Here is a 15,027-nt window from a genome sequence, read left to right as displayed (position 1 = left end):
GTGCATCATCCAACAAACTCTGTCAGGCCCCACTCAAATAAGGCAGCTAAATGCTGCCATGAAGTGTTAACAATCCATGAATATCATAATCGAGAGATGACATCTAACCAATAACCTGCTCACTCTTCCAATTTTCCGCCTTGATAGCCTTCATCTAAGCAACCCTTATCATCTCCAAAATTGGAGTCACTATTGTCATCCTCAAACATACATCCTGAATCGGAGTACTATCCACCCTGTGAATCAATGCATCTACTACCATGCTAGCCATACTCGGATGGTACAAAATCTCACATTCATAGTCCTTCACTGTGTCAAGCAATATTCGCTGCCTCATATTGAAATTGGGTTGATCCATCAGATACCTCAGACTCATATGGATTGTGTAAATAGTACATCAGGCTCCATATAGATAGTGACACCAAATCTTGAGAACAAAGACTACCACCCAACTCCAGATCATGACTAGGATACTTCGTCTCATAAGGCTTCAGCTGCCTCGAAGCGTAAGTGATCGCGTGCCCTCTCTGCATCGGTATTGTGCCCAAACCCATGATAGATGTTTCACAGTATACAACAAAATCCTCAACTCCCTTAGAGAGTGGCATCCTTCCTAGTCAGTCTAGTGAGAGAAACTACAATCTTGGATGAGTCCCTAGTGAATCTCTGATAATACCCTGCTAGCCCGAGGAAACTCCAAATCTCAAATGGAGAGTTTAGAACTTCCCACCGCATAATTTCATCAATCTTGGTAGGGTCGACCAATACACCATCCTTGTAGACAAGGTGCCCCAAGAGCTGGACCTCACGCAACCAAAACATAAACTTGGAGAACTTGGCGTTGTCCGTACAACCTTACCACCCTAAGAACCCCAAAAATATCTCGCAGATGCTCCTCATGTTGCTCTTTGGACTTGGAATAGACCAAAATATCATCAATGAATATAATCTCTAAACAATCCAACATGGGCCTAGACACCCAGTTCATGAGATCCATGAACGCTACTGGTCCATTGGTGAGCCCAAAAGGCATGACCACAAACTTATAATGCCCATAGCGAGTTTGGAAAGTTGTCTTTGGAACATCCTCCTCCCGAACCCTCATTTGATGGTAACTGGACCTCAAGTAAATCTTGGAAAACCAAGATGACCTCTATAACTGATCAAAACAGTTGTCGATTTGCGGTAATAGATACCGATTCTTCAAAGTCAATTTGTTCCACTCCCAGTAATCGATTCACAGCTGGTGAAAGCCATCCTTCTTCCTGACAAAAACAATCGGTGCTCCCCACAGTGAGCTACTCGTCCAAATAAACTCCTTTCCCAATAGCTCCTACAGTTGTAAGGATAACTCCTGCATCTCTGGTGGCGCAAGGTGATATAGCGCCACTGCAATTGGGGCAACACCAGGGATCAAAAGGATCATGAACTTGGCCTGCCTCTGCTGAGGCATGCTAGGAAATTCCTCTGGGAAAATGTCGGGAAATTCCCTCACAATAGGGACATCAAAAACTGACTTCTCCCTCTCAACCATCGTGTCGACCACATACGTAAGATATCCTATACATGCATGTTGAAGGCACTGCCTCGCCCTGGTAGAGGAACAAAAGGCAGATCCAACCCTATTACCCACACCATAGATGGTCAACACACCTCCACTAGGGTTGCGAATCGTCACTAACTGATTCTCGAAGTCAATCAGTTCCCCAAAACGACTCATCCAATCCACCCCCGCAATCACACATACATCTCCCATCGTAGTAAGGGTAAGATTAATCGGAAACCCATCACCAAAAATCTCCAATGCACAATACCGGTAATCCTCAGAAGCTATAACCGTACAATTGGAAGCTATGGCGACCTTCAAAGGTGTAGACACAAAAGACTGACTCATACCCTAGTCAAATAACACCAAGGCAGGTACAAAACTCACAAGGAAAGTTCCTAACAGAATTACAACTTACGCATATACAATAAATAATTCAGTGAAAATATAAAATAGATACATACCAGCGATGACATTGGGTGCTGATCTGGCCACCTCTGCTGTCAACTGAAAAACCCGACCCTTGGCCTTCGGGGCCTCGACTGTCCACTATTGCCAATGATGCATAGGGTCATAAGAGCAGTAGTCTGAACCTACTTCACCGCAAGAAGCGGACATTCGGCCTTCACATGGCCTCTCTGGTTGCAGCTGAAACAAACTCATAAAACCTTCGGTCACTCCTTCTCAAAGTGACCGTCCTTGCCACATAAGTAACATATTGATCCCAACCGACAGGGACCCTCATGACCCTTGTCGGACATACTACAAGCGTGGCTCCTATGACCTCCTGCTCTCGAATCAGTGGGCTTTGCCCGCTTAGTCTCCGGTTATGACTGGACCGATCTCATATCTCTCTACTGTGTATCCACCTCAGTTTCCATCACATGCAACTCCATCTCAATCTCCTTCCTTCTGGCATTAGATTGCAGCTCGAGAAATGTCCAATATTGCGAGTTGGTCATGAACTCTCTGATATCGTTCTTCAGTATTGTGACAACCCGAAGTTCGTTCCGTCGTCGTAACCCGTTCCGTAATTAAAAATCCGTCATCTTGAATTGTTTCTGTTTCATTTCTAAATTAAGTCATTAATTTTGAGTTTGCTATTATGAATTAATGGTTGTCCAAACATGTTAGAAACTCATGAAAACGTCCCAAATTATTATTTGGAAACATTTTAGTTTTATTCCGTCGAGTTATAAAACAATTAAATCGGGTAAGAACAAAAGTCTCGCTTAACATCAGTATCGGGTAGAATTCCACCGTGTCCCAAAATTTAAGCATATATAAACTTGAGAGAGCCTCATTTGAAGCCTTTTTCCATTCTCTCTCTACTCTCTCTCTTCAAACCAAGTTCTAAGTCCAAAAATCATCCAAAACAAGCTTCAAATCATCAAGGTAACTATCCTAGCTCCTAGTATAACATCTCTAGCCTTCAAATTCGTGATTAATATGTGAAATAGGACCATTAGCATGAGTTTACGGTCCTAGAATAGCCCTAGGCCGTGAACTTACATAAAAGGGGTTTTTGAGCCTTAAAACCCTCCCAAATCACTCTTGGATCTTGGAAATGACCTAAGGACTTATTTGCATGGACTTAGAACACCTTAAACTCTTCACTTAGGGTGTAAACATGAGTTTATGGCCCAAGCATATGCTTGGACCGTAAACACCTATTCATGGGGAGTAAACTCATTTTAAAGTGTTAAGATGCCACTTAAACACACCATAAGCCTTGGAATAAAGTCTAGAAGCAACCACAATCAAGTTAAGGACCTTAAACATGCTAAAACTACCCCCATAGGAGCTTACGGCCGTAAACCCCCCAATAATGGGTTCTTAGGCCGTAAAACCCTAAAACTTAGTCAAATGGTGCCTTAAACTCATTCCATGGCTTATAAATTTAACTAGAAACACTTGTAATGACCTAGGACCACCAAAACATCAAAGGAATGTGTATGGGGGAGTTTATGGCTGTAAACTCTTAGTTTACTGCCGTAAACTCCATAAGATGGTCCATATGTGGGTTTAATCCATTCCTATGCCCTAGATTTGATCCTAGCCAATTTTCCCAAGTGATATAAGACCATTTAGCACCCTAGAACACCCCACCATGAGTTTACGGCCGTAAACTCATGGGGAGTGGGTCATTAGGGCTGTAAACTCTCTTATGAGTTTACTCTTGAAGGGTAAACTCCATATCCAAGCCATATACGTCCTTAGATGTCACCCGGGTCACTCCAACCACTTATTTTGAAGTGTTTTCGCGTCTTGGAGTGTATAATGTTATCTAATTAGTGGTTCAAAGTCTAATTAGATACAATTGTGTATCATTTCATATTACATAGGAACCTCACGCGTTTTCAATCCTCGAACTGATGTTTTGCACCCAAACTGACACATTCCGCGATTGGTGAGTTCATACCCCTACCTTTTTTCACTGTTTTTCAATGTTTTCAGGGGGAATACAAGCAAAAGTACAAGGAAATCTTGTACTCAAACTTATGATTTCAGTTGACCTATTTCATATTTCGTATGCCTTTAACACGGAAAACTATATTAACCAATCGTTCAACTTGCAGAGTACACCGTCATGTTATTTGTGAAACTCGTTTTAAAATGTTGTATTTTATATTTCACAAATGAATTTCCATATAATTATTGTTAAAAGCATGAATCTTAAAACCTTAAAAATGTTCTTGATATAACTCCCCGTAGATACGAGAGTGCAGGAATAATAACATTAAACTTAGAACTTTACCACTCCCCGTAGATACGAGAGTGAAGGAATAATAACATTAAACTTAGAACTTTACCACTCCCCATAAATATGAGAGTGAAGGAATAATAACATTAAACTTAGAACTTTACCACTCCCCGTAGATACGAGAGTGAAGGAATAATAACATTAAACTCAGAATCTAACCACTCCTCCTATTTACGAGAGTGGTGGAATAGTAACATTAAACATAGAACTTTAGACAAGTCCTTGATAATACTCCCCTAGTTATGAGCGTGAAGGACTAATTAATCAGAATTTCCCGTTTTATTGTCTTTTGATTCATTAATCATAATATTGGAGACATGTCCTTGTAACACTCCCCTTATTTACGAGAGTGTAGGACTACCCCCGTAACCAGAATCTCTTGGAGGGAGAACGTGACTTGAGTGTATAGATCTATACGGGATTGACAACCCCGCACCTGGCTGCTAGCTACAGTCGAACCGGAAGGTTCAAGGGTGACAAAAGTCATAAAAAGATATTGGCCCTGTTTCGAGCTTTATCCAGTCTATAGTATGGTTATGGAACTCGTAATTTTGATTATGAATATTTTTATACTTACTTATTAGTTTTATATACATGTTAAAACTAATGTACTTTACTAGGATAATCAGGTTTTCAGGAAACATCGCACGAACACATAAAGTATGGTAGACACTCGTACATTACTTTTAGGAACCGATAATCAACTATACACTTTTAGGAAAATAAGGGTTTTTCCTGGGATAACTGAACTGTACTTAACTAGACCGTGTAACTAATGGATAACTAAACTTTAATTTTAGGAAAATAAGGGTTTTTCCTGGGTTAACAAACTATACATAACCGTATCGTATAACAAACGGATAACTAAACTATATTTATAAGAAAATATGGGATTTTATTGGATAACAAATTTTTCGGAAAACCAAAGGAAACTTGTACATTTTCAGAAAACAAACCTCTTATGAACTCACTGGCTTTATGCTGACTTTCAAACTGCTTGTATTCTCAAGTCCACATTAGACAGGTGCCCCGCAATCTTTTGGAGAAGACGGAGCGCTTATCAGACTCGTTTTTACTTTTGTTCTTATGATATATATGTATGACACTTGTAACACTTTGATTTCAAACAAATGTAATAACTCTATGTAATGTATTGTTTTGTGTTTACTATGCTTACTATGTACATTGGTTGTGATATACATGATGACATCCGCCCCGGAACGTTTCCGCCTTAGGTTTCGGGATGTGACAAGTATACTCAAGTATCAGGTCATCTGTGCCTACTCAGCAGACGCATACTTTGGACCAAACAAAGCTCCTTCGTGGAACATCCTGGTGATCTTAGTCACCATCTCTATCGTTTTCCGAAGCGACAGGTACTCCTGAGCCAACTGTTTCCTTTCCACCAAGGGAACATACTCCTCTAGAAACATATCCAAAAATCACTCCCATGTCACTGTAGCTCGCTTTGCAAGTTTGTACCTAGTGGTCACAAACTTCCACCAGTCCTTCGCCCCCAAACAAAGTAGGTTTAGCACAAAGTGAACCCTTAGATCATCCGAACAGGAGCAAGTAATAAAAACAGCCCACCGCATTCGGAATCCACCTCATGACCACAATTGGATCATGAATCATATTGCTCTCTAAGGGCTTCGTGTTGTTGAACTCTCGATACTATATCGAATCACCCCCTGAGGTATCGGGACGACAATCGTTGTGGTGGTTGTGGCATTAACAACCTAAGTGACAACGACATAACTCTCATCAAACATCTCAATCATCGTGGTCTTAATAGACGCGAAAAACTTCGAGATGGCCTCCCTAAATACTATAGCCACCTTCGTAGCAATGGTCTTGTGGACCTCATCGTCACTGATACCCTACCTCTCTGGGCCGCTGGATCATGAACCTTGGGTATACACCATACTGAAATATGCAAGGAAACTGGTCAAAAACATACTAAAAGCACTAGCAAGCAAATAAACCAAACAACCTCTGTAGTACCCTCAAGATTCCTTCAAAATCTCACATGGATCCTGTGCTTTCAGAAGTACGGGCCCATACTACCTTCAATACATATCCATAATTGATTTACACGAAGTCATTAGCAATTTTAGCTTCAACCCTAGTAGATCATCCACAAGCAATCTCTAGGCTATAAAGCATCACAAAATCAGGCAAACCTATCCTGCAACTCCTAAGGGATCCTTAGCCTACGAACTAGCATGCATTTTTATCAGCTCAATAAGAACCACTACAATACAATATATAACATAATTATGGATATTTTAGGAGATCACTGCCTTGGGCTCCAGGTGATTGTACACTTTTCTTTCTTCGTTCCCTTCTATAAACCTATTTTCTTTGTAAAACTTTCAAATCCTTAGTTTGAGTCTAAAATCCCACGAATGTTCATCCAATTCACTCAAACCAGGGCTCTGATACCAACTTGTAACAACCCAAAATTCACAACAAATTTTTCATTTTTATTGTAGAAAAAACGTCCAAGTATCATAACAACTAAAACAAGAAATTCTACATATATTAATACAATCATTACAAATCAGAGTACTAAAATGTGGAAATCATAAAATATCTACAAGCCGAAGTTTACAGTCATGCTTTCTCCTTTCTGTGATCATCCGAGGTACGTGAAACACATATAATACACAACTGTAAGTATAAAGCTTAGTGAGTCCTTCCCAAAATATCCATATAGCAGAACATTAAAAACAACTATGGGTTATCAGCAACCCCAGTGGGCTAACAGCATGCCCTATGGATTAACAACACGTTTCATGGGTTATCCACAAATCTAGGGATTCTCAACAATACAAAAGTTATCAGTAGTACAATTCAAATAGACATCAATCAGCAATAAAGACCCATCTGTTCATAAACATAAATACGAAACATGTAAAAGTAGTGAGAAGAGTCACCTCACAAGTAGCAACTAAAACACAATGGCCCTCACACGGTGAAGATAGGTACTACAGAACACCTAAATAACAACAAATAAGTATCCACTTAATCTACACTCTAAAACCTCAAAGTTGACCAAGGTCAACCATGGTAAAAAAGTCAACGGTAAAAAATAACTTTATCAAGTCGTCACATCGTGCCCATCCAAGGCCATGTCGTGGGAACTACAAGACAAAATAGTCAGGCGACCCTCCAGTCGCCACGTCGTGGAAACCAATGCCATATCGTGGAAACTGGGCTCCCACAGTTTAACAGATTCAACTCTTAATCTATTAAGCATCGCATCTAAACTTTCTACTAACCTTCCTAAGGTCTAATACATCACAAAGATCAATGTATTTTAGTTATACATGCCCAATGCAAATATATAGAAAACACAAAAATCTTATGCATTGATCTTAATACACCATCATGCTTCAGATCTAAAATTTATGTTTACTCAAGAGCATTCATGATCCATAAAGTTGCTGACTTTATGGATTCCATGCATCCAAACAAGCCCAAGCATGGAGAAAAGTGGGTAAAAGCTTAGATCTAGCATGCTTGAAGGAGAAAGATGGAACTTTATGAATTACAATGGTCCAGAAACAACCAAAGGAGACTTCTTCTTCTTTAAAGAGATAAAATCACGAAAAGAGCACTCAAGGTTAATAATGGACGTTAGGGTTAAGAGGGGAAGGCTTCTCTGAGGGTGGAGGCTGCCAAATGAGACAATCCTAGGAGTTAGTGCCCATAAATAGGGCACTAATCCTACCGAATAGGGTTTTCGCCCAAAACACTCCCCACGTCATGTCTAACATATGCCACGTCGTGGCAATTTAAATGAAGTTGTTGTCAACCCGGGTCATGCCACGTTGTGGTGCGTCCACGACGTCGTGGCCGTCCAATTCTCATTAAAATAAAGTAAAACAATACCTTGAAAACCCAAATGTTACATTATTAAAAGTTTTACAATAGAAATCATTTTTAATAAAAACTCAACTATAAAAAAACACTTTAATAAAAACTCATTTATAAACATCTTGTGTTATCTTTTAAATATTTAGTTCTCAAACTCCAAGTGATGTTAATTTATGATAAAATGTTATTTAACATGTAAACACCATTTTCGTACATATAACAACATAAAATAAACATCAGAGGCATGCATTAAAGGTATACAAACCAAGCCATTTTCTAGTAATAGTTTGTTAGAGCCAACAGAAAAATTATTAAGTCATTCCTAAAGAACTTAAAGGCTACTTCAAAAGGTCTTCAATCGCGTACTTGTCAAGACGACTCTTGCTTGCAAAAATAATTTCAAGGCACCATGTTTTGTAAAGATCATGATATTTAAACTAGTAAGACCATAATTAAGCCTAAAACTAAGAGTAGAAGCTTAAGGTTTGGAGTCTTGTCTCAAGTGGCTAAGACATAGCAAATCTTCAAAGATGGTCATTTCTTAAACATTTTGCATTTAGTAAAAATATAAGACTACTCTAACGAATTTATTACATAAAAAATGAACAAATGAAAAAATATATATTAATCTATTACATCTCATGAATAAATAAATATCAATCAAACACAACAAAATGGTCCTAATTGCTTGTTTAGACACAACAAGATCAAATGACATATATGTAACACCCGATTTCCAGGTATAAATCTTGTCCTCTGCAATGTTTTAGTTTTGGGGTTTTACTATCAATACGACATGGTAGGGCTTGGAACACGGAGTGGTGGTCATTTAATGACCACTACGTGGGTAGCTCCTTGTATTGAGGTGGCGGTGACTGGGGCTTAATGATGGGTTTGAGCCATAAGAACTTTCCTATGTGCATATGCAAACCCTAATGCTTGGATCTAAGTTTCTCTAATTGAACATGCAATGTATCCAAGACTTTTATTGATAGATCTAGTATAAACATTCTCATAACATATGAAATCAGATCTAAAGGAATACCTTGAGTTGCTTGCTTGAATCTTCTTGTCTTTGGAGCTTAGTGTCACAATTGTCACTCCTCTAATGGCTTACAAACACCAACTAGCAAGAGGATTATAATAGAGAGAGAGAGAGAGGTGGGTGAGAAAATCGGCCCTAGGGTTTCTTGTCTTGCATGAGTGCCGATTTCCTCCACCCAATTCGTCTATATATACTATGAGCTACTAGGGTTACACCTTAAACCCTAAATGAATAACTTAGGCCCTAAGCAATCCAATGATCCCTATAGACTATGCCTTGGACGATTTCTAGGTTTCTCCAAACCCTAAAATCGTCCACCCTCACATCCATAAAGATTCATAGCCCAAAATACAACTATCACACATTTGACAGTTTATGCCCCTTTATTCAATTAACCTCTTTAAGTCACCAAATTAATTCCTAATTAATTTATGACTTATATTAATCAAATAACAATATTATTATTCCTTATATTATTCTCATAATATACTAATAATATTTCTTCTCTCATTATAAATCATCCTGTCAAGTTGCTATGGTGAAGGCAACCCAAAAGGACCATGCTTAACCAGGTCAAATACTTGCCAAATATAGTTACAGCGTTAGACACTATTCCAACAGTCTCCCACTTGGATAAGTCTAGTAACTATATACACAATCACAATCCGATTAGCAATCGTAGCTCTCAAAGACGCTGTCAAACTCTGATCTTATCAGTCCTATCCTTTAGATAAGGGATCGTGCAGTCCTCTGTTCAGATATCATGCGGACACAATCATAGTCCAGCGTTTAGTTTCTCGATCTCAGATTTATTCGACATAGAACTTAATTGAACACATCAATTTAGTTTTGACCGAGCCCGGCACATAAGTTAAATCAAATAATCGAGTGGCCGAGATATCGCCTTTACCTTCTTAGGATAAAAGTAACAAATAAACTTCGACTTATATGCATTTACTTATTCGCCAATCAATCATACACAACAATGCGTTTTATAACATCAATTTATTGATGCGGTTTCGCATCATCAACGTACAACAAATTAACAAATAACAAACCATATATCTAGGTTTTAAGACCATATGATATTATCATCTTGCGATCACTTATATATACCTTAATGTGATTCCAGCAAACGCGGGTTTGTTCCAATGCTCAAAACTAGTTCATAAGCACTCATGAACGTTGCAACAAACATTTGCTATGTCTAATATCATTTAGACAATCTACATACCAATTCATGACAATCTTCTTTTATATCTACTTCCAACATATGAATGATTGTGGACCATTCGAATAATTCAATTATTCTTAATAACTCAATTATTCAGGAAGTTAATTCATGCAAAGTGAAACAATAGTTAAACAATTAACATAAGACAGTAACTTTACTTATAAATAATAATCCTTTATTTAATCATCAAATGTCAATTACATTTGTCTATTACAAGTTTCTAAAACTATCTAATCTAAACTAATATCATCCTTCAGCCCAATACTCCTAGCATGCTATAAGTGCTTAACCCTACTCAGTCCGTTCGTAAGCGGATCTGCTGGGTTATCTTCTGATGATATCCTCTTAACCACGAGATGTCCTTCTTCTACTCGATGTCTAATAAAGTGATATTTTCTGTCAATATGATGAGATCTACCATGATCCCTCGGTTCCTTGGTCAAGGCAACCGCTCCTTCATTATCACATAATATTTCCACAGGCTCCTTTATGGCAGGTACAACTCCAAGATCACCAATGAAGTTCTTCAACCATATTGCCTCCTTCGATGCTTCGCTTGCTGCAATGTACTTTGATTCGCACGTTGAATCAGCTACGGTTTCCTGCTTGGAACTTTTCCAAGTTACTGCTCCTCCATTTAGGGTAAAGACCCAGCCCGACTGCGAACGGTAGTTGTCCCTTTCGGTCTGGAAGTTGGCGTCACTATACCCTCGCACCTTTAAGTCATCACTCCCTCTGAGGACTAAAAACCATTCCTTGGTCCTCCGAAGGTACTTAAGGATATTCTTCACCGCAATCCAATGGGCTCTGCTAGGGTTCCCTTGATATCTACTGACCATGCTCAAAGCAAAGGCTACATCAGGGCGAGTACAAGTCATAGCATACATGATTGAGCCAACTGCGGAAGCGTAAGGTACTCGGCTCATTTCTGCTATCTCGGCTTCGGTACTCGGACTTTGAGTCTTACTCAACTTGGCATTACTTTGTATCGGTAATTCTCCCTTCTTCAAATCTTCCATACTAAAACGTTTCAGTACTTTATCTAAGTAAGTGTTTTGACTAAGTCCTATTAGTCTCTTACTTCGCTATCCTTATTCCCAAGATATAGGAAGCCTCTCTGAGGTCCTTCATAGTGAAGCACTTCCCGAGCCAGGACTTAACCTCTTGTAGTGTCGGGACGTCGTTTCCTATGAGTAGTATGTCATCGACATACAAAGCGAGGAAGCTAACTATACTCCCACTGGCTTTGACATATCCACATGATTCATCTTCGCTTCGTACAAATCCAAACTCTTTGACTTTCTCATCAAATCAAAGATTCCATCTGCGAGACGCTTGCTTAAGCCCATAAATGGACTTCTCAATCTTGCACACTCTATTTGGATGCTTCGGATTAACAACACCTTCCGGCTGAGCCATGTAAACATCCTCAGCCAACATTCCATTAAGAAAAGCGGTCTTGACATCCATTTTCCATATCTCATAATCATGAAATGCGGCAATAGCTAGCATCACCCTAATAGACTTTATCTTCGCAACTGGTGAGAAGGTCTCATCATAGTCAACTCTGGGAGTTTGAGTAAAGCCCTTCGCAACCAATCGCGCCTTATATGTGTGTACATTCCCATCCACTTCGGTTTTCTTCTTGAAGATCCATTTGCACCCAACGGTCTTACGTCCGGGCACATTATCAACCAAATTCCAAATTTGGTTGCCATACATGGACTGAATCTCGCTGTCCATTGCCTCTTTCCATTTTGCAAACTCCGGGCCTGCCATGGCTTCCATATAGATATTAGGTTCATCTAGATTTATTAGTGTACCATCACTAATATACGTGTCCCCTTCGGTAGTAATATGAAAACCATAAAAGTGGGGTTGAACTCAAACTCTTCCGGAACGTATAAGAGGTAAGGACTCGTCAATTGGCTCAACCGGAGTTTCCTCCTCGAGTTGAGCATCAGCGGTAGAGGTTCCTTCATCACTCGATTCTTGAATCTCTTCAAGTTCGATCTGCCTCCCACTGTCTCCTTGGCTTATGAGTTCTCGCTCTCGGAAAACCCCTCTCCTCACAACGAAAACAACATTGTCATTCGGTCTATAGAAGAGATATCCAAAGGATTTCTGCGGGTAGCCGATGAAAATACATCACTCACTACGAGGTTCGAGCTTGTCGTGAGTATCTCGTCTTACGAAAACCTCGCAACCCCAAACCTTGATATGTGCCAATGAGGGAGCTTTCCCTGTCCACATCTCGTGAGGTGTTTTGGCAACCTTCTTAGTAGGGACTCGGTTAAGGATATGAGCGGCAGTCTCTAAGGCATACCCCCAGAATGAGATAGGTAGTGAAGCACGACTCATCATAGAACGAACCATGTCTAACAAGGTTCGATTACGCCTTTCTGCCACACCATTCAACTGCGGTGTCCTAGGTGGCGTTAATTGCGAAACTATTCCACATTCTTTGAGATAGTCGTGGAATTCAAGACTTAGGTACTCTCCTCCTCGATCGGATCGAAGCATCTTGATTTTCCTGCCCAATTGATTCTCCACTTCATGTTTGAATTCTTTGAACTTTTCAAACATTTCTGACTTGTGGTTGATTAAGTAAATATACCCATATCTACTATAATCATCGGTGAAAGTCACATAGAAGCAGTTCGCATCCTTTGTGGTGGATCTAAAGGGTCCACATACATCGGTATGTATGAGATCCAATAAACCCTCACCCCTCTCACAAGTACCAGTGAAGGGTCACTTGGTCATCTTTCCAAGCAAACAAGACTCACACGTGTCATCTTCCCTAAGGTCGAATGACTCCAACACTCCATCCTTTTGGAGTTGGGCTATGCGCTTCTTGTTGACATGTCCAAGACGACAATGCCACAAACATGCTTTATCCATACTATTGGAAGAATCCATGCATAAAACATCATTTCCAAGGTTACCTACAATCATAACAATCTCATAAATTCCATTACAAGGCATTGCTTCAAAATATAAAACACCATTTAGATAAGCATAAATCGAACCATTCTCATTATTAAACGAATATCTAAATCCTTGTCTAAACAAACCATGAAATGAAATGATGTTTCTTGCCATATCTGGCGAGTAGTAACAATTATTCAAATCTAAATTTAATCCGTTACTAAGCACTAAAGAATACACTCCAATCTTGGTAACAGTCGACGATCTTCTGTTTCCCATGATTAGATTTATTCTTCCATGCTCCACATCCCTATTTCTTCTTAGTCCCTGCAATTCAGAACAAATGTGGTAACCACACCCGGTATCAAGAACCCAAGAAATAGCATGAGATGAATCATTAGATATAATTGTGTAAATACCTGCGAAAGACGACTTGATCTTTCCATCCTTGATGGCTTGCAGATATTCTGGGCAGCTTCTCTTCCAATGCCCTATTTTGTGGCAATGGTGGCACTCTGCCTCCTTCGGGTTAGGGTTGGGTCTAGCAGGATCAACCTTGGTCCCATTAGAAAAGGAACCATCTCGGGACTTTCCCTTGCGATGGATCTTTGATGGAGCCTTCCTCTTTTTTGCCCCTTCCCTGCCCTATAGCCAAAACAGGAGCAGCGGGTGGATTGGGAGTTTGTGTAATAGACTTGTCCTTAAGGTTGCTCTCAATAACCCTTAGGAGCCCTTGGAGCTTGCTTAGGGTGACCTCTTCCTTGTTCATGTGGTAGGTCATCCTAAATTGGTTGTAACACAGAGGCAAGGAGTCAAGGACCATGTCGATAGCCAAGTCTTCCACAAAGTCGACATTCAACTTGCGCAGACGATCGACATACCTTTGCATCTTTTGCAAGTGTACGGTTAGAGATTCTCCATTTCCCATGTTAGTGAAGATCTCGTAACGTTCCTGCCTCGCGTTTTGATGGTATCTCTCCAATAAGTCTTGATGCATCTCGTACGGATACATGTCCTCATAGGACTTTTGGAATTCGGCGTTCATTATGGCTATCATGATGCAATGAACTTTCGTTGCATCATGCTCATGAGTCTCAAAGACAGTCATTTCAGCCGGAGTAGCGATTTCTGGATTGACTTTTTCAAGCTTCTCGTCAAGGACATACTCCTTGTCCTCGTAGCGAGCAATCGTGCGAATGTATCTTATCCATTCGCTAAAGTTCGTTCCATCGAAAGTCACTTTTTGGAAAAGGCTCATTAACGTGAATGAGCTAGCAGCAGCGTTGTTTGCGTTCGACATCTACAAATAGAAAAGGATAAAGTTTGATTAGTATTGAATCCCTAATTATCACCCAATATGAAAAATTAGAGCTAGGATCCAACAACGTTATTTACACATTAGAAAATGGATGTCGTAATCCAACATGCAAACAATTTGAAGGTAAGTGAATGACGATTCACTAATTCTCCACCATGAAAACATAACCTTAAGTTTTAAATGCATTTAGAATTCCTAGATTTCGATGAGATTCATTGAACTTTTCAATGGCATGTTTAAATCTCGATATGCCCCTCTCGTTTGTGACTGGGATGCTGAGGATCACAAAGTGGGTGTGAATAACCAT

At 39.7% G+C, this 15,027-nt stretch overlaps 1 protein-coding gene across 1 annotated transcript; it reads right to left on the bottom strand.

Moving 5' to 3' along the window:
* Positions 1-1,333: 1,333 nt before the first annotated feature.
* On the bottom strand, positions 1,334-1,894 carry LOC145064008 (uncharacterized). Its single transcript, XM_079011538.1, has one exon. It carries the CDS (start codon positions 1,892-1,894, stop codon positions 1,334-1,336), a length of 561 nt encoding a protein of 186 aa, XP_078867664.1.
* Positions 1,895-15,027: the final 13,133 nt, after the last annotated feature.

This window comes from Lactuca serriola, chromosome 7 (genome assembly GCF_051521515.1).
Source record: "Lactuca serriola cultivar US96UC23 chromosome 7, Lser_US96UC23_V15, whole genome shotgun sequence".
NCBI lineage: Eukaryota > Viridiplantae > Streptophyta > Magnoliopsida > Asterales > Asteraceae > Lactuca > Lactuca serriola.
This window is presented reverse-complemented; position numbering and strand designations above follow the sequence as displayed.